Source organism: Candida theae (genome assembly GCF_024610275.1).
Source record: "Candida theae strain CBS 12239 chromosome Unknown scaffold3, whole genome shotgun sequence".
In the NCBI taxonomy this organism is placed as follows: Eukaryota; Fungi; Ascomycota; class Pichiomycetes; order Serinales; family Debaryomycetaceae; genus Lodderomyces; species Lodderomyces theae.
Genome location: NW_026261437.1, coordinates 405,858 through 431,225, shown reverse-complemented (window position 1 = coordinate 431,225; position 25,368 = coordinate 405,858). Strand labels below are relative to the sequence as shown.

General features: G+C 40.7%; 10 protein-coding genes across 10 annotated transcripts; 8 read left to right on the top strand and 2 right to left on the bottom strand. All coding sequences in view use genetic code 12, as the record gives it.

Moving 5' to 3' along the window:
• Positions 1–1,526: 1,526 nt before the first annotated feature.
• Positions 1,527–2,969, top strand: KGF57_002919 (uncharacterized protein; the record flags this gene model as incomplete). Its single annotated transcript, XM_051752284.1, has 1 exon — positions 1,527–2,969. The coding sequence occupies one exon, from the start codon at positions 1,527–1,529 to the stop codon at positions 2,967–2,969; it is 1,443 nt and encodes a 480-aa protein (XP_051608746.1).
• Positions 2,970–3,306: 337 nt separating this feature from the next.
• Positions 3,307–5,040, top strand: KGF57_002918 (uncharacterized protein; the record flags this gene model as incomplete). Its single annotated transcript, XM_051752283.1, has 1 exon — positions 3,307–5,040. One exon carries the CDS (start codon positions 3,307–3,309, stop codon positions 5,038–5,040), a length of 1,734 nt encoding a protein of 577 aa, XP_051608745.1.
• Positions 5,041–5,107: 67 nt separating this feature from the next.
• Positions 5,108–6,010, bottom strand: SUI2 (translation initiation factor eIF2 subunit alpha; the record flags this gene model as incomplete). The annotated part of the gene is made up of 1 exon (XM_051752281.1): positions 5,108–6,010. One exon carries the CDS (start codon positions 6,008–6,010, stop codon positions 5,108–5,110), a length of 903 nt encoding a protein of 300 aa, XP_051608744.1.
• Positions 6,011–7,561: 1,551 nt separating this feature from the next.
• ATC1 (alpha,alpha-trehalase) lies at positions 7,562–10,681 on the top strand (the record flags this gene model as incomplete). Its single annotated transcript, XM_051752280.1, has 1 exon — positions 7,562–10,681. One exon carries the CDS (start codon positions 7,562–7,564, stop codon positions 10,679–10,681), a length of 3,120 nt encoding a protein of 1,039 aa, XP_051608743.1.
• A 142-nt stretch (positions 10,682–10,823) lies between these two features.
• On the bottom strand, positions 10,824–14,726 carry PGA63 (Pga63p; the record flags this gene model as incomplete). The annotated part of the gene is made up of 1 exon (XM_051752279.1): positions 10,824–14,726. The coding sequence occupies one exon, from the start codon at positions 14,724–14,726 to the stop codon at positions 10,824–10,826; it is 3,903 nt and encodes a 1,300-aa protein (XP_051608742.1).
• Positions 14,727–15,577: 851 nt separating this feature from the next.
• Positions 15,578–16,930, top strand: KGF57_002914 (uncharacterized protein; the record flags this gene model as incomplete). Its single annotated transcript, XM_051752278.1, has 1 exon — positions 15,578–16,930. One exon carries the CDS (start codon positions 15,578–15,580, stop codon positions 16,928–16,930), a length of 1,353 nt encoding a protein of 450 aa, XP_051608741.1.
• A 153-nt stretch (positions 16,931–17,083) lies between these two features.
• On the top strand, positions 17,084–19,750 carry KGF57_002913 (CCR4-NOT core subunit; the record flags this gene model as incomplete). The annotated part of the gene is made up of 1 exon (XM_051752277.1): positions 17,084–19,750. One exon carries the CDS (start codon positions 17,084–17,086, stop codon positions 19,748–19,750), a length of 2,667 nt encoding a protein of 888 aa, XP_051608740.1.
• A 221-nt stretch (positions 19,751–19,971) lies between these two features.
• Positions 19,972–20,589, top strand: MMD1 (isoleucine biosynthesis protein; the record flags this gene model as incomplete). The annotated part of the gene is made up of 3 exons (XM_051752276.1): positions 19,972–20,052; positions 20,114–20,174; positions 20,261–20,589. 3 exons carry the CDS (start codon positions 19,972–19,974, stop codon positions 20,587–20,589), a joined length of 471 nt encoding a protein of 156 aa, XP_051608739.1.
• A 589-nt stretch (positions 20,590–21,178) lies between these two features.
• KGF57_002911 (60S ribosomal protein eL34) lies at positions 21,179–21,850 on the top strand (the record flags this gene model as incomplete). Its single annotated transcript, XM_051752275.1, has 2 exons — positions 21,179–21,215; positions 21,531–21,850. The coding sequence occupies 2 exons, from the start codon at positions 21,179–21,181 to the stop codon at positions 21,848–21,850; spliced, it is 357 nt and encodes a 118-aa protein (XP_051608738.1).
• A 194-nt stretch (positions 21,851–22,044) lies between these two features.
• On the top strand, positions 22,045–25,112 carry SPO22 (Spo22p; the record flags this gene model as incomplete). The annotated part of the gene is made up of 4 exons (XM_051752274.1): positions 22,045–22,093; positions 22,151–24,767; positions 24,820–24,907; positions 25,086–25,112. The coding sequence occupies 4 exons, from the start codon at positions 22,045–22,047 to the stop codon at positions 25,110–25,112; spliced, it is 2,781 nt and encodes a 926-aa protein (XP_051608737.1).
• Positions 25,113–25,368: the final 256 nt, after the last annotated feature.

Sequence of the window (25,368 nt, the reverse complement as noted above, 5' to 3'; positions counted from 1 at the left end):
ATTTGTTGAAACTGAAGAATGCTCAATTTTCTAGCTAAAGTAATAGTGAAACCTCAGAAACCGAGCCCTGTTTAACAAATTTGGTTTCAATTTGAGCCATGGCCACACATTGACAAAGCACTAAGGGCTTTCTATATTTTACAAAGTAAAATCTCGTCGAAGGTAAATTGAAATTTTGTACAGTTTAGTAAAGTAGAATTTCAAAATCCGAAAAATTACGCTTGTGGCGTAGTTGATTTTCCTATACCTGATTGAATAATTAGGTCGGTATGGGTCTAAGTTAATGCGGGTGGTTGGTCTAGATGGTATGATTCTCGTTTAGGGTCAAGAACTGTTCTCTTATGGGAACTGTTTCTGACTTACGGGCGGTCCCGGGTTCGATTCCCGGATCACCCCGCTACTTTTTTTTGCCTCTTCTACTCTTGCTGCTGTTGTCCATAGTCATTGTTTATCTCACTATGACCTATTCTTTCAGTTGTGAACTACAATTGCATGCTCCTTCAAACTCTTAGATGATTGTGGCCAATTTTAGCACTAGGTAATTCCTCGTGAATGCTTTGTGAAAACGTTGATGAGCAAGGCAATTGGGTAACTTGCTTGCCATCTGTTTTCTCTGACCTTCATTAACTCGCATCAATCACCAATAGTCTCAAAGCAAGTTGTTCTCAAGTGACTAATTGAGCAAAGCCTCGGTATTTATACTTTCTTGGCTATACCCACGGCTAATCTCGCACTTATATCGGATTTATTGTATGTGGCAAAATAATTACACAAACACAATTCAAAGCCCGTTGCAGATCGTTTGCTAGTTTTTTTTTAAATTCGGAGTTAGCTTCTTCTTTTCGGCTATATGCCGAAGAATCAACAAGACGACGTCGATTCCTTCATTTATCTCTTTTATTTTTTTTTTTCTTGACGTGTTGAGTGAATGGCAATTTTCTTGTGTCAAAATTAAAGGTCAAGCTAAATCCGTACGTGCGTACTCGGCCGTTTGCGAAAGCGCATAACTTATAACCATACCAAAAAAAAAAAAAAGAATAAAATGAATGGAACACGCTCAAGAGACAAAGATGGTTGAAGGACTCATGCAAGTATAGATTGTATTACCCTGTCTATTATATCACCGCGCTTTGCTCCGAAAGTGGTTGGAGTCCCCCTTTAGAATAGAGTTTAATTTTGTAGATCTCATTGTGGAAAAGGAAACATATTCGATCCGCTTACCGAAATTTTACACATTTTCTTTTTTTTGTACCACCATTGTAAAAAATTATATGAGAAAATTTTATTCAATGCATTCATTGCATTTATTCATTATTGTTACCACTATAAATTTCCAACCACACCCACCAATACAGAACATATTTATATTTATGTGGCTATAAAAAGCATTCATTAGTTTATTTCATCTTTTACCCTGACATTTCACCATTGTATGATTCATCTAACCTACACATCACATAATCAATAAAATAAACACACACACACACACACACACACATACACACACACACACTGCTTACATTAAAATGACGTCAGACGGCTCTTCAGAAAATACGGCAAGAATAGACATATCCAACTCTAAAGACTATGAAAAACGAGTTGATCCAGAGGAAGAACTCTTCCCACCAAAAGAGGCTCTCGATGATCATGACCCAAATACAGATGGTGGGTATGCGTGGGTCGTTTGTGCCGCGTGTGTTCTTTTCAACTTTTGTACATGGGGTATGAATTCAGGATTCGCCATATATTTTGCATACTACATATCACATCTGACGTTTGAAGGAGCGGATAAGCTAGATTACAGTTATATTGGAGGTATTGCATTTGGGGTGGGCCTCTTTTGCTCTCCGTTGATTACTGTGTGCATGGGACTTTTTGGATTTCGAAACGTTTTAATAGTGGGAAACTGTCTTCAGTTTACAGCCTTGATGTTGGCAAGCTGGTCTACAAAGCTATGGCAGTTGTACTTGACCCAAGGCTTGATGCAAAGTTTTGGTCTTGCATTTCTCTCGATTCCATCCATTACTTTGCTACCCCAATGGTTCAAAAAGAGAAGAGTTTTAGCCGGCGGCATAGCAGCAGCAGGATCGGGTATGGGTGGAGTTGTTTTCAATTTGGGGATGCAAAAAGTAGTTAATCATTCAGGGGTGCATTGGGCATTGCGTGCACAAAGTATAATTGGGTTTGGCTTAACGTGGATTGCAATCTTGCTAGCTAAAAGCAAGGCCTCGAAGCATAACATTGAGTTCAAATTTATAGACCCAACAGTGTTCAAATCAGCGGGCTTCTACTTGGTCGTGCTTTTTGTATTGACATGTATATTTGGCTACGTCATTGTTTTGTACACACTTGCTAATTTCACACAAAGTTTAGGTTACAGTGAACATCAAGGTGCTATAGTATCGGCAATGGTTCAGGTGGGGTCATTCTTTGGTAGACCAGTTGTTGGGTACTTGTCAGATAAGGTTGGTGCTGCTTCGGTGGCCACTGTTGCGTATTACGTTGTTGGAATATTTTGTTTGGCAATGTGGATACCAGCACGAAACTATGCCACCGTTGTTGTGTTTGCCCTTATTGAGGGTGCTTTGATGGGAAGTATCTATGCCATTATTGCTCCATTAATGGCCCGACTCTTTGGGTTGCGAAAAATGAACGTGGTGTTTGGAAAAGTGTGGAGCATCATGGGGGTTGCTGGTATATTCTCACCCGTGATCGGAGTCAAGCTTGTGAGAGGAAATGGAAACACAGTTGATCCTTCAAGCTACCGAAATTGTTCAATTTTCACTGGTGTCATGTTTTTAGCTTGTGCAACCACAATGTTGATAATAAGAGGTTATTTGAAGGCCAGGGACGAGATCATAAACAAGGATGGAGAGGTAGATACAGACCAAGTGGACATCACACAAGTTTCAGTACCATTTTTTGACGTGTTTACGCACGTGTTCACAATAGGTGGAGGCAAAGCATAGAGCAAAAAAAGTATAGATAGACCGTATTATAGATATATAATTGACATGTAACCGATGGGATAAGGTATTTATAGTGTAGTATATACAGTTGCGTAGAGTCGAGGAGAAAAGAGCGCGTGGCTCAAAGAAACATAGACGTGTTCTCGTCTCCGAATGTGTAGCCTGTTTTATTTTCATCTATATTTTGTCTCTCCTTTGTAGAGAATTATAGACCAAAAGCGGAGCTATTTCCTTGCTATTTTGGAGACACACCAACAGCATTGCTACTTTTATTCTCTTCATCAATACTCTTTAACCGATAGATATCCACAGCAATTGGCTTCTATAACAACAAAAAATGACTAGTTTTGAAACTAAACATCGCTTGGTGGTGATGACCGATTCCACAAAGAATTACCACAAGGTCAGATTTGCAGATGATTTGAAAGAGTTGGAAAACACCGAGGTTACAATTTTCGAAATCGACAAAGCGGGTAAAGAGAAACCCAGTTTCCCACATGTCTTTGAATACATTCATCTTTTGGTCAGCTACGAAGAAAGGAGATGGGATCCCTTGACCAAATTTATTGATTTCCTCAAGAACAACTCCAGCCTTCTTACAGACCACACAAGTGTTGGATGTCACATTTTCTTCAAACCGGGCAAGAGTTGGAAAGATCACACTGCTACCGACAAGACGCAATATAAAAAGTTTATGTCAAGTCTAGAGGAGATTTGTGGATCGAAAGTTGCTCATTTGTCATTTATTGACAAGTTTAGTAACGAGGATCTGGGCCCCAAAGCAGACGAAGAAATCAAACAGGATGTTGAGCCTTGGAAGAATTTGAAGCATTTAGATTACACCGCTAGTGGTCTTGATTCGTTTCCTGCTGATGTCAAATATCCAGAGTCATTGGAATCATTAAATATAAGCGGGGATTACTTTTTGAGTCTGTTGGAGACTATGAAGTTTCCACCTAAATTAAAGAAATTTGAGGCCGCTGAAGGTGCTCTTGTGTACCTTGACAGGGTTGAGTTCCCCAACACTCTTGAAACCTTGGATTTACTGGGTAATAAAATGTATGTATTGGATGGAATCCCCTTGCCCATATCATTGACTGATCTTGATGTTTCCTGCAACAGAATCGATACCTTATCTGGCGTTAGATGGCCACCAAAACTTGAATCACTTAGTATCGCGATGAACCCTATTGAAACTTTGAAGGGTGTCTATTTCCCTCCTCTGTTGAAGATCTTAGACGCCAGCTCTATTCCCAATGATGCAATGGTTGGTGTCAAACTTCCCGACCAGCTTGAAGTATTGAATCTCCAGTCAGCAATGACAGCCCCTCGTGGATTGAAGGTTCCCCCACACGTCAAGAATTTGGTTTTGTCTGAAGATGGTGTCACCAGCATCAACACGTTGAAGTTGCCCAACAGCATTGAGACATTGTATTTAAACAGCAACAAAATCAAAACTTTAAACAAGGTTCAATTCCCTACAAGTCTTAAGGAATTGTATTTGGGTGATAACCTCTTGACAACGTTGAAAAATGTTGTGTTTCCAGATTCCTTGGAGATCCTTGATATTGAGAACGACCCAGAGTCTTTTGATAACGAGAAGCAAATCATAACGTTGAGGGACGTCAATCTCCCACCGAATTTGAAGATTTTGAAGCTAGGGTACCAAGGTATTAGGATTCTCGAGAACTATGAGTTCCCAGACAGTTTGACCCAATTGAGTTTGACTTACAATGACATGAAATCAATACGGAGTATCAAGTTTGGACAGAACTTGAAGATCCTCGATTTGAGTGGTAATCCCGAACTTAAATCACTCGAGAATGTTCAGATACCAGAGTCAGTTACCGAGTTGCGTATTCCTGAGGAGATGGTTCCCAACTTGCCCGCTGACATTGTCAACAGAGCAAACAAAGGCAGCCTAATATTGAAAAAGATTCATACCGATCTTGCGGTCTATGATGGTCCTCTTTTCGATGAACCTTTTGGAGTTTTTACAAGTGAGGATGTTCAAAAGGCGTTGGCAAAGAAAAAAGAAGAAAGAATCGCCAGGTTTGGTAGAGCTGAATAGAGTTGCTTGAGGTAAGCCGTTTTTAAACAAGTTTGTATTTCACTTGGTTCTATGTTGCACAATACTTTTATTCATCATCCTCTTCGTCGGAGTCGTCTTTATTGTCAGCTTCCTTACTCTCCAACAAACGCTCAAGTTCAGCGTCTTCAGTAGCGGTGACGGCTTTGGGTGCCATGTTAACCTTACAAACACCCCCATTGGGTTCTATACTTTCGACAATCTTTTCAATAGCAGTTTCCAAAAGACGTACACCTTGGTTCTTGTCCAAAGATTGTACAGAAAGGAAGTATAATGGAGCAGCAACCAACTTGGCTTTGACTTGCATTTGTTCAGTAGACACAGACTCGGCCGCTTTCAAAGCCAGCTTGATGGCATCTATACCTTCGTATCCAAAACACGATACTTCGACATCTGCTCTTATGTTGATTGCTTGTGGGGTCAATCTTCTCGATATGTACAATTTCAATTCTTCCAATACACCCTCTGAAGGTGACTCGATACCTTCAAAAATGGTTGGGTCGGTGATTGAGAACTTGAAAGCATCGTACGCATGTCCATACTTTCTGCTCAATGGCCATCCTATGGTTTCATACAACTTTTCCAAAGGTATGTTGAATTTTTCAGCACAATGTCTCAAGATAGAATGCACTGCTTTACTCTTGTTGTACCTCTCGTCACATTTCACAATATCCTCAGCTGACACTCTTCTCTTAGACAAGTCGATATATCCCTTTTCCTTATCAACTCTCAAAACCACGGCAACTTCATTCTTTCCTACTCTAATCAATTTCTGGATAGAACGGATACGTCTTCTGGACAATTCTGATAACAATACCATACCTTCGATATTGTCATACTCTAAAAGTTTAACATATGCACCCATCTCGGCAATCTCTTGAACGTTGACCATAACGACTTCGTCCACTTCGGGGTACTTGTTTTCATAGAATCTGCAGTTCGTTGAGCTCATTATGGGTACTTAGTGTGATATAGCTGGCCGGTATATTGTATATAATATGTTGTTGAGCTCTGCTTGTTTGATGGCGGGACCTGACTCAGATTAGAAATTTTTCACCAGAGATTGAAGATGGAAAAAAAAAAAAAATTTTTTTTTTAAAAAATGAGTTTCGTGCACGTAAGGATCAGTTCATGGGAGTGTAGAACATTTGAAATGTTAACGAACAGAGTTTTGTTGATCCGATAACGATGGGGAAGATGATGAAGCTATTGTAGAAGACTCCTCAGCATTCTTACTGCTGTGTATGGCGCTGCTAACAGATCTTCTGGAACGCAACCTTCGTTCTTGGCTGTTAGGACGAGCTACAGCAGTATACCGTCTTTCTGATTGCGGTTAGGTAAACAGGTTGTTCGTTGGAAGCTGGCAGAGAGGAACCAACGTTGCCAATGCAATATCGTATCAAAAAGTAGTTGATTGTTTTATCTACCATTGTACCGATGTCACTTCCAAGTCTCTAAATAATACAAATGTTCAACTTTTTTACTTGGCGTAGATAATGATCTGGACTCATGCAAGCATTTACTTCTGTAAACTATAGACAAGAAATGGCACTGGGTGTAGGGGGTAGCTCCAATGAAAGCTCTCCCCACAATAGCTCTGTCTAAATAGAGTAACTGGCTTGCCTTACTGGGTTGTTTACGCCCATTTCAAACGTTTGGTTTATTGGAGACACCACAGTAAAGACGAGTGGTGGTGAGTGATTTCTAGCACACTTATGCCATACCGTTTCACTCTAAAGGGAAGTGACTCAGTACCTTCAGAAGACCTTCTGAGACCAGTCCAAAATTCATTTGGCTTCCGTCGTAGTCCTGCAAAGTCTTGATACGGGTGCAAGTGTCATAAAGATTGTGAAAGTCCAGTGTCGAAAGCCATATAAACACGACAGACACTGAAATAGTTACGGCGAATTTGAACAAAGGAAAGTGGTTTGGGTTTTGTAACCAGAGGGAATTAATTTCTTGTTAAACAAAAAATCTCACGCAATCAAACACAGCAAAACCAACTTTTAAACGCCATACAGATCTTTGAGTTGCCTAATTTGTAATACTACAACCACACACACACACACACAACATTTAAAATTTTAATTCGCTTGCATTAGCTTGCTGTTGATTGTATCACTTCTTCTCCACTACTACTACTACCACCACCACCACCACCACAAACAACAAAAACAAACAAATAACTTTTCTATATGAAATTTTCAAAATTTTTCTTATAGAAGCAAAAGCTATAGATCCCTCCCCACGTCATTCGTTTCTTAAATTTTGCATTTAACAACTATATACCTTGACCCGCTTCACTTTGCGTACTGATTTTGTACCATCGACCACCCCCATCAATCAGCACACACACACACACACACACACACACATTTTTATATATATATTTAAATATATAAATACTATGGACATAGAGAATTATGGCATCCATACTAAACATAGTTCAAAAACCAGCAAGGTTAGGGATTTATTCAAGGGTAACAGGGTTTATATCATATCTATGACTATCGTTGCTAATATTATACTATTCTACAGCCTCCACCTACTAAATACAAAGTTTTGTGAAGCCTTCCCATTTGTTGCACCCCGCTTTGAGAAACCCACTTTGGAGGAGTCAGATTCGAATCTCACAGACTTTGTTAACAGCTTTGCAAACAAAGAAATCTTTAGCCAAGTACAATTTTCAGAACACGCATTCTACGATCGAGAGAATAATGTGGTGGGTTCCATTGAGTTTTCCAAATATAACCAGTATCAAAAGCAACCTTACGTTGCCAATGGGTACATTGGAAGCAGAATTCCCAACTTGGGCCAGGGGTTTACCTATGATCAACTAACCGACTCACCTGATTCAAAAGAAGATGACTTGTATAACGGATGGCCATTGTTTGACAAGAGGTTTGCTGGAGCTTTCATTGCTGGGTTTTATGACCTTCAAGAAAATACTACTGGAAACAACTTTCCGGAACTTTTGAAAAATGGTTATGAGAGTGTGACATCTGCTGTACCACAGTGGACAACATTGAAGTTAACAATTCTGCAAGGGGATAAAAATTACACGTTGGACCCGTCCTCACCCGATGGAATTGGACAGATAACAAATTACGTTCAAAATATGTCGCTCTCCACCGGTATTGTAACAACACAATTCACTTGGTTGGGCTTGCTAGATGTTAAATACACTGTCCTTGCACATAAGTCAGAGATAAACTTGGGCCTCGTTCAAGTTGACATTCAAAACAAGGGCGATGAGCCGGTGGAAATAGATGTTAGTGATGAATTGAATTTTGACACGGCACAAAGATGCCAGTTGAATCTGGTTGGTCATGATAGTTCCGGTATATACGTGTCATTTCTGCCAAAGAATCTCGACTATATATCGGGTGCCATTTATTCTACACTCCATCTCGGTGATGTCCACCGACATTCAACCAACAGGCAAGCAAAACAAACCTCACTGATTCGTCTACGCTCACAAGACACCACTCAATTTGGGAAAACGGTTGGTATTGTCTCATCAGATCTAGATCCTTCAAAGTTTAAGAGCACTCGAGATACTCTTCACTTTGCAAAGCTGGTGTCTCAAAAATTCAACCATCTCGATTTGATTACTAAGTCACATATACAAGCATGGAACGAAGCTACAGAAAAGACTCCCTCAATAGCATTTCCAAATGATCCATTATTAGAGTTGGGATCCAAGGCTTCAATATACCACTTACTCGCAAACACTCGTTCAAATGCGCAAGGATTAACTGCAGCACTCGGGGTTGCAGGATTGAGCTCGGATAGCTATGGAGGTATGGTTTTCTGGGATACAGACTTTTGGATGTTCAGAGCTATATTGGCCCTTAATCCTGACCATGCAAAAAGTATTGTAAACTATAGAGTGCACACCCATGAGCAAGCTTTGCGAAACACTCCTCAAGGGTATGAAGGTGCAGCATATCCATGGACTAGTGGAAGATTTGGAAACTGTACAGCAACGGGTCCTTGTTTGAACTACGAGTATCATATCAATTCTGCTATTGCTATGTCTGCGTGGGAGTTGTACCTCAGCGGGGCAGTAGACGACCACTATTTGGAAAGCACCGTTTACCCCTTGGTTAACGACGCGGCAAAGTTTTACGCCGATTACGTGACTAGTTACAATGACACAATTGACAAGTTTGTTACCAACAATCTCACGGACCCTGATGAGTATGCCAATCACGTTGACAATGGAGCCTATACAAATGCAGGAATCGCCTTGCTTATGAAATGGGTAAACGATATTGGTGCTATATTGGATGTAAAAATGCCTGACATTTACAGGGAAATTTCTCAGAAAATGTACCTCCCAACCGCAGACAATTGGCAAAACGTAACATTGGAATATTCAGGCATGAATTCTTCAGTAGGTATCAAGCAGGCAGATGTTGTGTTGTTGACGTATCCTTTACAAAATAGTTTGGTCGATGAGGAGCAAGCGTACACAAATATGGAGTTCTATTCCGGAAAGCAAGTGAGCTATGGACCGGCCATGACGTTTTCGATATTTTCCATTGTGGCTGCCAATTTGGCTAGTGGTGGTTGCGCATCGCAATCGTATTTACATAAAGCAATCCAACCGTACTTTAGAGGCCCATTTGCACAGTTTTCAGAGCAAAACAACGACAACTATGACACAAATGGAGGTACACACCCGGCTTTTCCATTTTTGACTGGACACGGAGGATTTGTTCAAGCTGTTATACAAGGTTTGACTGGGTTGAGGCACTCTTACACCATTGACAATGGTAGAATCACCCGATCATTATATTTGGACCCGATTGCATTGCCTTGTTTGGGCAGCGGGGTTCAATATAACGGTATTCATTACGACAATCATACGATTTCAATGAATATTACCGAATCCACTTTTGTGATTAGAAACGAGGGCAAGACATCAAAGAGGGCAAATGATTATATTTCCATAACTATAGCCGAGAGAAATCCCGATCATGCAACTTACAAATTGAAAGACAATGAAGAAATGGCGTTTAAGTTGTACCAACCGAGTAAGAGTTTCGAAGACACCATATCTGAGTGCGGATTGGCAACTTTTTACAACATTACAGAAAGCGCTCCTGGAGATTCGTCTTTCCTGATCAATGATGGCGATAATTCCACAAGATGGCAAGTGAAATATAACGACACTGCCGGAAAAGTTTTGATTGACTTGCATTCCGTGAAGAATATCACCGGTGTTGTATTCAACTGGGCTGACAAACCACCAAAGCATGTTAAACTTTCCAAGTATCTGGACACTGAATTCAATGCCGTGACTGACTTTTTAGCTAGAGTCGATTTTGGTAATCCGGTTTACAAAAACTATCGTTTTGCTAATCCCGAGGAGAAGTTACTTAATCAAAGTGATGTATTTGAAGAAGTACATTCGGAGGATGTTGCTATAAGCGCACCATTCTCAAGTAAGGAGTTTGAGGAGGTGTTGGTACCTGTACGACATAATACAACTTCCTGGGATATCAGCTTACAAAGCAGATTCCTTCTACTAGAAGTTGATGGCATTCATAATACTGCTCCACTTGAAGACGATTATGGAGGGGCAAAGATTGCTGAAATCAACTTCTTTCAATAAATAGAGTAGAGTAGAATTAAGACAGACTAGAAGTAATAAATGTCCAATTGTTCATGTTCAGATGCAGAAACTCAAATATTCATGATATTATTACTATTGTTATCCAGCTCTACCATGTGATCGTGATCTGACCTATACTTTTCTAATACATCGCCTCTGCCATGGTAATGAGACGCTTGAGACCGGTATGCCAGTTACCCAACTCATCAGTAAAATTAGTGGCAATTTCAACATCGATAGCCTTGGCTTCGTCAAATTGCTTGTTTTCCAATTGCGAGCTAACCTCCTTCAAGGAATCGGTGAGGGGTTGGGTCAAGTCACCGTTATTCAAATGGTCAAACAAGATATTAATTCTATGCTCCATATCAGCACCATGTCTAGCAAACTTTTCTGGGATATTTGGTTTGATTGCTTCAATCACCGTGGTCAAGGAAGTGTAAATTGGTTTCAACTCGTCAGTGATATGCGATCTATCACCTTGTGGATGCTTGGGAGTTTGTGGAGTTGCTTGTGGAACGCTCGCAGCAGACGGTTGTTCCCTCAGCGATACAGGAGGGCGTGCTGGCCCTGTTGGTGGTGGAGCTACTGGCGCGAATTGCGGTTGAGCCACGGCACCCAGACTTATTCCAAAAGGTTGTTGAGGTGGGGCAGCTGTTCCAAATTTTGAGCCTATGTCAGGTGCTCCAACTTGTGGCAATTGGGCAGTGCTCTTTTGCGCTGAAGGAGGTGGTGCATATGGGTTCTTTGGTGGTGGTGGCGGTGGTGGTGCAGTAGCAGCAGCTCCAGCAGCAGCAGCTCCAGCAGCGGGTTGACTCGAGAAGGCCAATGATGGAGGGGATGCATATGGCACTTTTGCTGGGACTGATTGTTCATTAGACGGAGCATATGGGTTCTTTGCAGTAGTAAGATGCGAAGTAGCTACAACTGGAGAAGCCCCAAAATTAGCAAGTCCTGGCTGTGATGGTTGGACAGAACCTGGTGGTGGTGCATATTTGGTTGTTGGAACAGAAACTGGAGCTGGAGCATGAGCAGGCTTTGGAGATGCAGTTTGCTGAGTTGGGACTGAGCTTCTTGATGTGCTACGGCTACCGGTTTTTGGTGGGGGAGCAAAACCAGTGGTGGAAATCGTTCTCTTTGGTGGAGCAAAGGAGTTGTTGAAACTGCTATGATTCGACTGTGTTGGAAGTGGCGGCATCGTTGGCGGGGCTACAGCAGCAGGCGCAGGAAGGGTGGCAACCGCAGCAGCAGCAGCGGCCCTTCGTGGGGCGGTTGTTTTTGGTTTGAATGTTTCAGGCAAGTCATTCCATCCATCAGTTTCCAGCTTGTTGTTCTTAACATTTGATGAAGAACCCATCATTGGAGGCGGTGGGGGAGTTGCACCTGAAGGATTGGATGCAGCCGGAGTAGAAACAGGAGATGCTGCCTTGTAGATGTTTGTAGGTGCGTATGGGTTTGATTTTGCGTAAGGATTTGGCTTGGGTACTGCAGATGGATAGCTCTGCTGAGGGAAGGCAGTTGGCGCTTGTTGAGGCAATGGAGGGGTTGGATATGGAAACCCAGTTGGTTGCTGAGCAGAAGGCACGGAGGGAGTTTGAAATTGCTGGGATCCGGCGTTGGGTGCAGCTGGGTACGAGGTTCTTGCTTTGGCAACAGACAGTTGTCTCAGTGCCTTTTGATCACTAGCAGTAGCTCTCAAAGATGACTTGGTCACACCCGCTGTGATAGTCGCATTCGTGATGTCCTTGCCAGTGGCTTTCACTATTCTCTCCTTCTCAACACCAGCAAGTTCATTAGGCAATAATTGCAACACTTTTTCTGCTAATTCAAATTCACCAGATCCAGCGACAAGATTTGCATATTCCAACAAAGCCCTGGAAATAGCCTCAGCCAGTGGACCAACAATTGCACCATCTATTTTAGAGTAGAACTTGTAAGTAGCAATTTTCTCAACAAAGTTTGTCAAGACATGCAAACGTGCTTCAGAAGGTGAAGAGACTTTTGAAGCGTCTGATTTCAACAATTCAGATTCGTACTCCGGCAACTCTTGCAACCAGAGATTAGCCAATTTGTTCAAAGCACCACCAGCCAAGTAGCACGTAATGGCATCTTCCCTATCTCCATCGTTTGCACTTAAAATGCGGTCTCCTAATTCAGACATCTTGTCGCCATATTCATCCGAGTCGGTGGCAATTGCCTTGATTCCGTTAGCAATCTCCTTCCAATCGCGGACATTAGCATGAGCCACAAGATCGGTAACGTTCTTCGATGACACGTTATAGATAACTCTTGCCAAGCTATCCTCCTTGTTCTTTTTGAAATATGCGGTTCTTACAATCTCTTTCACTTCTTTAGACGCATCTAATGCTAACACCAACGCTTCCGCCAATTTCTTTTGATTTAAGGAACTGTGCACTGCATCTTCGATCTTGTTGTTCAAAATTAAATTTATCAACTTCTTGTCTGCCTCGGACGCATTTGATCGGAAGATAGAAAAGTTTCCAGAGGGAACGTACTCGTCTTCATTTGTTTTCACTTTGCCATTACCGAGATGCGCAAAGAAATCATCATCTCCAGCAGTGGCACGTGTTGTCTCCTCAGAGGACTCTTTATTTTCAGAAACACTTTTATCCTCAGCATTGCTTTCTTTCTCTTCAACGTCAGACTCAAACAATCCATCTTTTCCTCTTTTTGAAAAGGTATCCAAAATCTCCCAATCAGAATGGTTCTTACCTTTGACAGTACCATCGTTTAGCCTTGATTCAATGATCGATTCGTACTTGTCATTTTTCAAATTTTCAAAGTCACTGAGCTCCTTTTTATATCCAGCCAGATATCTCTCAACCTTGACGATCGACTTTCCATTCACAGTCTCAACGGATACTAATTTCGATCCAAATCCGAAAGAAACAGAAGCAGGATTCTTGAGCCATAATGGGGTCTGTTTGATTTCAAAAACAGGCTGCTGTGTTTCTGTGACTGAGATTTCGTTCCAAAAGTCATTGTCATTGCTGGAGGCATTGACCGTTGCTGAGACGGGGGGCGACGTGTCTTGAATAGTTTGAATGTTTATTTTGCCATCAAAGGAAGCTGTGGCAAAAATATCTGGTGCTGATGGAGCAAATCTAGTCTTGAATGCCCAATTTGCGGTAGTGGGAAACTCTACCAACTTTTTGCCTTCGATTGGGTTCCATAATATAGTTGCATTGTCTTTACCACAGGAAAGGAGCAAGTTTGGATCCTGTTTACACCAGTCTAATGACAAAACACCTTTTTTGTGTCCTTCAATCACCTTCTCTGGAGCATTGGAGTTTCTTAAATCCCAGGTCAAAATCAATGGAGAAGAGTCATTGTCGCTAGCAGTCACTAATTGAGTAGACTTTGTTGGATGCCATGCAACATGGGAAAAATTTGCTCTACCTCCCGGCCCACTGTATGAAAGATGCAACACTTCCTTTTTAGATTTAAGATCCCAAATGGAGGTATAACCGCTGTTGCCCGTGCTTGCAAAAATGTGACTGACCGAGTTATTCCAAGCAATGCTACTTATTTCATCCATTGGAGTCATTGCTTGACCCGGTGCAAAAGGCTCACTAAAAGTTTTCGTGTCCCATATAAAAATTTGTCCGTTGGAACCTCCAGTAACAAGAACGTGTGGTTGGATAGGGTTGAATTGCAAGGACTTGACAGCACCAGTATGTTTATCAGACTTGTGGACGGACGATTTGGCAAGATCCTTGGTCTTGAGCAACGTGGCAACGTCCCAAAACTCAACAGTTCCATTCTCGTAAGCGCCCGCTAACAACCCCTTGTCTTTTCCTTCAAATGGTTTCGACCATGCCAATGCATAGAATTTATTATCCACAGATGCCGAAAAAAGTGGTTCCTTCTTGTTAGTTTGCGAAAAAACGTCCCAGATCTCCAAAGTAGCTGAAGAGCTGAAATCAATGTCGACAGCTCCCGCAACAGTTCCCGTGGCCAACAATGGAAGACTGTCCAGACTCCATGCGAAAGTTGAGGTACGATTAATTTCACTTATCTTGACCATCCTGTTTTTACCCTCCTTGATTCAATGACAATTTCGGTCTGGGGAGCAATTGGGTTCGTACTGAAGTTTGATGTGCCTGATCTAAAGTTGTTAAGGTTTCGAAGTTTCAGGCGTTGTTTGTTGTCGGGCAAAAAAAAAAATAAAAAAAAAAAAAGAAAAAGAGTGAACTCTGTATTGTGTGTCCTACTTTGTTACTTTGAGAAATAAAATGTTTGCTTCAAAAAAAAAAACACTGACTTTGACACAACTTTGACAAATTGTTTCGCAAATTGCGTGATTACTTTAATGTGATGATTCATATACGCAGCAGTTAAAATAGATTTGCTGTCGTATAAACCTGTTTTGATTGTTGTTCTCCCTATAGAGAAAGATCTCTTCTTTTACTTTGAACAACGCATCAATAATGAACATGCGACATTTTCTACTCCAGTTTCTTTTTTCTTTTTTTCAAGAGAACGACATGAAATGTCGCAAGTGGCTGTACACAAAACGCGCACATGTAACATACAATACACAGTTTATTCACGAGGAGGGCTTACAATTTGATTCGATTGATTGCTTGAGCTGATGACTACTTACTACCGATTGAACGCAATTTCCCCGATTTGCACAATCTTAGATCCTGTAGCTTCAGCTTGCGGAGCGCAATGTTTTCAAAACGCCATCAATGGAGCAGATCGTGTAATAGGTTACACTGTTATCATCGAGTGGCTATAACAAAAAAAACTAAAAAAAAAACAAAAAACAATAAATTGTCACCTTTTTCATTCCCAAGCTCGTTTAACCAAGTCCCCTCAAAAATGCTCTGAAAAGATTGTATTATACCAAATCAACAAAACCCTAAGCACACGATGAAAACCACTTTGACGCAAAATAACCGCAACGCTTTCCTCACACATCTTATCATTAATAGAATAGGGAAACCGTCGTTGAAGGCGTTCCTTTATGCGTATCTTTATTTGGTACTTCCTAAAGCAATCAAGGCCATTGTTAGTGCAGTGAGAAAGGGCAAGTACGATAGGTTAATACCAAGAATAAAAAAGACCATGATAAATGCGTTGCACCCTCGCAAGTTCCCAGTATTTGCTGCAAGTTTAATCACAGGTATAAATGTTTTGGAGCCAGTGGTGTACGGACTTCTTCGGAAATCCAAGTTTCTAAAGAGGCCGTCATCAGCATTATTCGTCTCAACGTTGATATCAGCTTTAGCGTCGGCCCTAGTCACATTTCCTTTGTTTCAAAGCCATGTTGTTGGTTTGGGCAGATACAATTCACTAGACCTCACCTTGTTGGTAGCCACTAGAGCCCTAGACACAGTTTTTTCCTCAACCATGTCTCATGTTACACCCGCTGGTATTAGCAAATATGGCGATGCCTTACTTTTCATTGTCAGCAGCACCTTAGTTATGTTTTCTTGGTTCTATCATCCAGAAAAATTGCCTCCTGCGTATTCCAAATGGATAACCTCTGCTGCAAACATGGACCCCGAATTTATTGAGGTATTGAGATTGGTTAGAGACAAGGACTTGATTTATGGTCAACACGGTCCCTACGAAGACTTTTTGGGTCCATACTTTGTTCGATATGGCAGGGATCCGAAAGGAGGAAATACCGTGCTAAACCAACCAATAGATTGCGAGGCTGTACACGCATTCAAGACCAAGAGCTGTGAACTTCATGCGTTATGGAGATTTTGGAGAGGCTTCAAATTTGCAATCACCGTCTATGGACCACTTAATTTGTTCATGTTGGTTTTTCCACTGAAGGCAAAAACATCAACGAGATTGGTCAGAGCACTAAAGTCCTCTATTCGCTCATCATGCTTTTTGGGTGCATTCATTGGCTTTTATTGGTATGGGGTATGTTTGGCAAGAACAAGAGTGTTACCCAAATTGTTTCCCAAAGTACCTAGAACAAGGTTCGACGATACCATCTGTGCCGCCTCAGGTGCAGTCATGTGCGGCTTGTCCTCCTTTTTCGAAACTCCACAAAGAAGAAAAGAGTTGGCTTTGTTTGTTGCTCCAAGAGGATTGGGTACCTTGATTCCATCTGAGCCTTCAAAAAGTAACTTGAAGATTGAAAGTTTCGTTTTTTCCATTTGTTTGGCCATATTGGTTGCGTATTCCAGAAACAAGTCTTCAAGTGTTAGAGGTATTTTCGGTAAGGGTCTCAAGCAGATATTTAACGTTCAAGAATATAATTGATAGATCTTCTGCATCCTGATAACTTTGAGGTAGCGCCATGCCTTAAGTGACTTTTTTTTTTCTTTGTCTTTCTCTCTCTCTCTCTCTCTCTCTTCCTTGAATCTCTCTACAAAGTCTATGGAAAGATAGGTTTCACTTGAGTTTGGACATGATATGTTTGAGAAGGAGTCAGACGAGGAGATAGACACAGTTGAATACCAATTTGCTATCCCACCCAAGGGCCCAGTTAAGAACTTTGATAAAAGGCATGATCTTATAAGAAAGTTACTAAATGTATCAATAACAGATACTCTACTCAAGTTCATTTTCGACACCGTGATATCCCTATGCGATCCATTCACACAGCCAGAGGAGACAGAGGATCATATTTTGGGTGTCAGCTGCATTTCAGACTTGCTCATTTCTCTACTGTACTCATTCTATGTGGAATATAACGACTCAAAGGATTTGGAAATCCATTCCATCAAGTTTGACATATCAACTAAATTTTTCACATTACTTCGACTCATACACGATTTATTAAACGTGTCAGATGAATTGAAGTTGAGGTTCGTGGATAACAGTGAAGAGAAATGGAAAAGTTCTCTCAAGGAATGGACCCCTAAACCAACTGTTGCCGGCGACGAGCTAAATCTAGAGCTTTTATATTCCGTGGCGTGTGTTCTTGTGATGTCTATTCAAAAAATGTTTACTCCAAGAGAGGGGGAATCCAATTTGGCAATAAATCCATATCTTCAGTATTTGATTGGCCTTTGGAAGTGTCACACCAACATCATTTTGCTAGGACTTGAAATTGATCGTCGCATCGAATTTAATAACGAAGAAAAAAACCAGGAGGAGGAGACGCCTTCAATAGTTGTTCAGGTTTTGAAAGGTTCGAGTTCGGTACGAAGTGTGCTCGCATGGGTAATAAATCAAAATCCATCTCTGGCAGTTGATGATGGTGTCGCACAAGAAACTTCCAAATTACCTACATCTTCAGCAAAAGACTTGGAGAACGAGCCGATTTTCAACTTTATTGAGCCATTGGCCAGATCAGCTACCAATGGAGGGGCAATTCTGGTGGACATGAGGTTGGTTATCATTGCTTTGTTGATCTTGTATTCTTCCACTTCGTTCACCAGTGAGCAGCATCGCGAGAATGACTCGCCTTCCATCAACGAAGAGCAAGCAATTAGGAAACTCAACAAATCAAGAGGCATAGCAGAGTTGGGTGACATTTTGATTGATTTGGAGTATTCTGATAGATTTGACGAGGATATTAAGTACATGCTAGAGTATGATGTGGAGGACGAAAATGATGAAAAAGATTCAAAAAGTCCACTCCAAGGTGATTTGAACAGCATTGCACACAACGAAATAGCTGAGCAAGAAGCTATAGATATTCAGTTTGATGATGAGGGTCGAGATTGGCGAGATATTGCGAGAGGTGAGAACGTCCGATTCAATCCCATTTTCCTTGAGAAATTTGCCACTTATGATCACGGACTGGATAAATCCCAATCAGATGACCTTTTCACAACCTGGGATGAGTTGTATTTCACATTTGAATTCTTGGCTGTATGCTCAATTGAGGGCAGTCCTGAGGCAGAGGCCAAGATTGGGCAGCTGGTGATCAATACAGTCTCTAAAGCGATTAAAGATGAGATAGAAGATAGAGAAACCACTATAACCCCCGACTTGATTCACAAATACTGGTCTTCACCAGCCCTGGAGATGGATATAAAAAAAGTACAGGATAACAACAAGCTACTCATTCCAATTTTCGGTATAACAAAATTTGAACTCATGTTACAAAGCAACTCCAAACTAGCTCGTGCAGCCATGGACGAAATGCTTATGTGCAATGGCCATCGAAGGTTGTTGATTTGGTTTATTACGCATGATTTGAATTTGTCAAATCTACTAATTGATTACGTATTTCAACTTGCTGTTGGACTACGAGGCAGCCCTGAAACTTCTGCACCATACCTTTTTTCCAGACAAGGTGGTAAAGTTATTTTGAGTGAAGTTGAACAGCTGATGCTTTTGCATGAGTTTTTCACCACAAGTGCCTTTTATTTGTCTGCGAATGATGGTCTAGAGATTGATGACGGATACGAGGTGGTGTTGGCAGAATCGATTGCCAAAAAGTTGATGATACTTCTCTGCTTGATGATTTCTCAATTGATAAAGCTAGACGTCATCAAGATCCGAAACAAGAACAATAAGGACGATATTCACAACTATAATAATGAGTTGCAGGTGCTATTGATTGGATGGATCGGAAAGCTTCCGGAGGCGAGACAATTGTACTTTAGAATAAAAAGTACGCAAAACGACCAGGGCCAAGGCAGTACTGAACACAGCACTCTGGTAGATCCTTTACAAAGACAGCGTCTATTAAAGAAGTACACTGATATGACAGCTACGGATATTGAAAGTGACATGGAGGCGAACAATTTAAATGCCAGAATCATTGACGAGTATGCGAAAAGAATAGAGACAGGACTACTAGCTGTGTTGAGCAAAGGGAAAATTGCGAAATCATCAACCGTTCAGGAGGACTTTAACACCTTCTTAATCAACTTCAACACCTTATGTAAAATTGAGTCTTTTGCAGAGTACTTGTTTGAAAAATTCGAGGCAGTTATTACCTCCGGTAATGTTGCCGATTCTGGAAAAAGTTTGGAATCGTCAAGGGCAGAAGATTTGGACATTACTTCCGATTACGAGATTGCAAATGGCGATAGAAATCCCCCAAATGAAACAAAAACTAAGAAGTCGGGGTCTAAATCTAAGAGGAAGGGGAAATCGAAAAAGAAGTCGAGATCTGTTTAAGTAGATAATGTATGAATGTAATGGAAACACACTCACATATCACTATTCCTCCGAGTCATTTTACCCCATCATACACCCTCTTCTATTTTTTTTTTTTTTTAATTTTTGACTTCTGTGCAAACGCAACGTTTTGATGGTGGGCTTTTTTTTGCCGCTCCATGCCGAATGGAAAAAATAGTGGCTCACCGTGAGTTAATACATTTTAATATCAAAATTTGCCAATGTTCAGAAACGCTTTGAGTTCACAATCATTTAGATCTACCATCATGTCTGCTAAAAGATTCAACTCTTCAATTACCCCTGTATGTATCAAGTGAGAGTTATCTTGACGAATATCATTGGTTACTAACGAGAATTGATCAGGTTAGAACATCACAAGCTCCTCCACCAGCCGCCTCTTACTCACAAGCTGTCAAGGCAAACGGTATGTGAAACAGTCAACGGTCTTCCAACAATTGGACGTGGTTGAATATTAGATGATTCGAAAACAATACTAACCGCCGATCACAGGGTTCATCTACGTTTCCGGCCAAATTCCGTACACCGCTGACAACAAACCATTACCAGAGTCGTCTTCAATTCAAGATTATGCCGAACAAGCCATTCAAAATGTTTCTGCTATTTTGGAAGCTTCAAACTCGTCATTGAAACATATTGTTAAGGCCAACATTTTCTTGACTGATATGAAAGCTCAATTCGGTGAATTCAATCAGGTTTATGCCAAGTACTTTAACGAACACAAGCCAGCTAGATCTTGTGTAGCTGTGAAGGAATTGCCATTGGGTGTTCCATTGGAAATAGAGGTTGTTGCCATTGAGAGAGATGATACCAAGTTATAATACAGTGGAGGGTACATAAAGGAAAAAAGATTTCCCCAGAATCTGGTACCAGCATCTCACTTTCAATACATATATACCTCATTAACAAAGATTGTTGATACCCGTGGAAGTATCTCTAAATGGGTGCCTTTTTGTAATAGAGAAGCGTTTGATCTTGATGGAACGTGCATTACGTACACTTTCGAGTCGTTCCCTTTCAGTAAAACTATCACCCCAGAGATAGGGTCAATGGGTAACTCTGATTGTTTTGAACAAACTCGGCCTCTCTTTTAATTATTTCCCATGCTCTGCAATGTCAAGTAACAACTCGGGTACTAAGTAAGGACGTGTTGTGAAAAGTAGTGCACATCACCCAAAAAGCATTAGCATTAAGAAAACAGAGGTGTAAAAACAGTCACACATGGTCAGGTGAAAACTTTTTTGACATGAAGGCATCTTTACCGCAGTAGTTTATACAACTAGAGTCGCACAAAAATTGCATTCTCACAGACAAACTCTCAACTCTCCTTTCTATCAGAAAATTTCAAAATTTTATTTGTTAGAGAGATTTTTCACCCAACCAACACCAACGACATAATACATCTTTACAATGGCTCAACGTGTTACTTATAGAAGAAGAAATCCATGTATGTTTAATCGCACTTGTTGACCACCGCATTCACGGGACTACTTTCTGTTTGATATTCTTGGAGAGGCATATGGGACTTTAGAAGATGAGATGAACTCAGTGAAAACACATCCACGACGACTTGAGGAACTGTATGGAGTTTTCATAGTGCAACTTACAACGCACCAGATTTCACAAAGGACCGATTGCGATGATTTCCACTGGTCCATCGAGCTATACCTTTTCATATTGTTCCCTCGTCAGAGACCAAGTTTTTTTTTTTTTTGAATGCAATTACTCTGAGAGGTCAAAATACTAACTTTTATTTCTCTAGACAACACCAGATCCAACAAGATCAAGGTCGTCAAGACTCCAGGTGGAAAATTAGTTGCTCAACACGTCAAGAAGGCTGCTTCAAGAGTCAAATGTGGTGACTGTGGTTCTGCTTTAGCCGGTATCTCCACCTTGAGACCAAGAGAATACGCTCAAGTGTCTAAAACTCACAAGACTGTCCAAAGAGCTTACGGTGGTTCAAGATGTGCCAACTGTGTCAAAGAGAGAATTGTCAGAGCATTCTTGATTGAAGAACAAAAGATTGTCAAGAGAGTATTGAAGGACCAACAAGAGAAGGAAAAGAAGGCTGGTAGAAAGTAAGCTAAGTGAGAAGGGGATAGTTAACATGTCTGTGAATGTACAATAATTTGAATCACGTATAAACTGGAAAGGGAGGGGGAGAGGAATCTCCGTTTTGATTGTAGTACCGATTTGATTTGATTGAATTATTCTTTTTTCTTTTTTTTACAACCAAATTCAGATGCTCGAAACCCTATTTCTCTTATTACTCTGAAATGAAACAGTTGATATCCAACTTACAGGGAACTGCTGTCAATTTGATAAGTATGTTTGACATATCGTGTAGCGTGATGCCCATATTCTAACAAGCTTTTCGCGTAGAGACGGGGAGGGAAATATACAACACCTTACAGTCGAAAGAGTACGAAGGGAATGCGGATTTGTTACTCCAAAAGAAGATAGACTTGATAGTTCCCATTGCTGAGAACATGCAAAGAAACATTGCTCAAGACCCCTCCCTTGTCCAACTCCCCGTCAATTTGCAGGAACTGATTGACTCCGTTGGATCCGATATTTGGAATCTAGGATGCCAATTGAATGTAAACAAAGAAACCCTTCACGGTGTCAAGTACTTTGCCATTGTTTTGATTATCATATACGATTCTTTCAATCCAAGCGTCGAACGGAGCTTTTCTATCTTGGAATGTTTAATACGCCTCTTGTCGCTGTCTATAAATGCCACAATTCTCGGTGTTGCAAAAAAATGTCAAAACTTTGCGGAGACATTTTTGAACAAATTGTTGACAATTGACAAAGAGTGTGATTTGAGCAAGAGCGACAAAAGCTTAATCGCCGACCACAACTCAAAATTCTTACTTCTAAGCCTTAGCTATGAAGTTGTTTCTGGGAATTTTGACACAGCAAAGATTTATGAGGCAAAGTTGATTGATTTCAACTCTGACATTCCCTTCGATTTTGTCTTGGAAACAAGCCGTATCTTGTACAACTCAGCTTTGGACCTATTCGAAAAGGGAAACTATGAGGTTGCACATTCCTTGGCATCCATGTCTATAAAATTCATGGAAAAGGCCATTACCGAGGAAAGCCAGGATACAATCAAGACAAGATATTTGCAAACTTACATTCTATTGATTAAATGCTATAAGCGTATTGGTAGGGAAGACTCAATGGAGAGGGCCATTTCTGCAGTAAAGTTGATGCAAAATCAGTTCCCCAACAAATTCGAAGTGTACCGATTGTACTTTGAAGTGGCTGATTTGACTGCCACCAATTGTATTGATGAGGTTATGATGCGTATGGTTATGTCAATTTCTATGGAACATGATATTGAGAATGTCCTCAATTTGTTGAAACAAAACGTGCAATACAGCTTCAGAGGGGTGAATAATTGCTTGGATTATCTCTTGACGAACCTCCACTCAAATAACCAAAAACAAGCTGGGTTATTGGTAATCACCAAGTTTGTCGTTAATACAGACTTAGCACAGCAAGAAGAGCCTCAGTTGAGAATAAAAGAATTAGAGCTCTTTATTGAACTCGCAGAGAGAACTTTGCATGGCCCTTTGGACTTGAATATTAAGATGAGTACGCTTGCATTGCTATGGAAGCAGGGGATGATTGCATATAAAGCGTTCGACTACGATCAAAGTTCTCAATGGTTAAAATTATCACTTACAAGATTACTTCACATGCCACACTCAGAAAGTCAAGACCGTGGTAAGATTGTCAGAGCAATTGAAAACAACCAGATCCTTTTAGGCAACGGCCGAGCTGTTTTGGATCTTCACAAGGAGTTGGATCCTGAAGACGAAGAGAGCATGCTTTCCCAATACAATTTATTTAGAGCAAGCGTTTTGCTCAAGGATGAGACAAGTGCTGCGATGCAATTTGCTAAAATAGTCGAGACTAATGCAAATGCGAATACTGTTTTGGCCATAGCCGCCTGCATTATTGAGTCCACTGATAATTTGTCCAATGAATTCATCAAAAATGCATTTTTCAAGCTATTGAATATACTTTGCTCAAAGCAGTTTAATGAGGACTTTGTGCAAAACTTGAGTTCATTTGGCATTATATTGCCAGTGTGTTGCAGGTGTGCGATTTTGATGTTTTCCAATGACATAGAAAAAGACGAAGTACAAGTTGTCGAGTCCGATTTGCAGAACCTTTGTGAAATTTTACATGAAAGCTGCAGTTTTGCCTCCCGTTTTGCACACTCTGGAGGCCATATTTTCAACACAAACGATCATGAGTGGTGTGCTAGCAAAGCATACAACATAGCTATTTTATGCAAACAAATTGACCGCTCTGAAATAGGAATACGTCTTTGCCAAATATGCATTAGGTTCATTTCCTTGATTCTGAGTGATATTGAAACAGCAAAGTATAGCAAAATCATCGCTTGGAAGGCAAGGGCTTGGATCTTGACGTTTTTGTTTCTTTGCAAAAAGGATGACTTGGGCGTGGATGATTGGAACTACATCAAAAAGTATAGTGATGCCATGCTTGAGGAGATTGCAAAAGGTGAAATGCAGGACGACCAGTTTCAATGCGCAAAGCAGTTAAGCACGTTCAGGTTCCAGGCGGAATTGGTTGTTGGGTCAACAGAACAGGTGCAAGTAATGGCTCAAGATTGTTCCAGGTTGAAACCAAAAACTGCTATGGAGTTGTACGACGTGTATGTAAACTTGCTCATTTATTCGAAACGCACACTAGTAAAACATGCAAAACTGAGTATCTTGTTGTCTATCATCACCTGCGCTTTATCCATTGCCGAGGCTTCTTATTTGTCTAAATTGGTGACATGGGTTAGATTCTTTTTGGAATGTAGTAACGATGAGTTTGATGCAGAGAAGGAAAAAATGGTTTTCCAATTTTACAGATTATATCAATCAAATGTGACTGTTGCCGCTGTCCCATCATTTGAAATTGAATGGCTAGCAAGCGTATCTTGGAATCTTGGAGTGAAAAAGATCATGTATGTGTAATGCTAGTGAATGGTATAAGGATGAATACTAATCTACTTATAGCGACTACAAGGAATTGAATCGTGGATTGAAATGGTGTGCCATAGCAATGTTGCTATCCAAATTTGTTCATGAAAGAATGCGCAAGCAGGTATGTTTATTGAAGACGTAAAGATATGAATGAGATACTAATATGTTAACCGTAGTTTATGGAGGTGTGGAGGCAACTAGCAGAAGACCAAAATTTGGATGCGAGGTTGCTAGATATGGAAGTGGATAAGATTTGAAAGTTGCCTTTTAGACTGATTATTCGAGGGTAGGGCATTGAGAAGCAAGGTCATGACTTGCATGGGTGACCCAACAAGAAATTTGTAATCGGTTTGTTGTGATGAAGGCTTGCTCTTTGTGTAATGATGCCATTTCGCAACATAAAATCCTCTTATCAAAAAAAACAAAAAAAATAAAGAAGGAATGTAATTTCATAGATAAGCACACTTGCTATAAAATTATAACGAATTAACCACTAAACTCGTCTGACATCTAATTTCTCTGCAATCTATATAGTGAATACAAAAATGGGAAATACCACCACCTTGCTAGCTAACAGCTCCT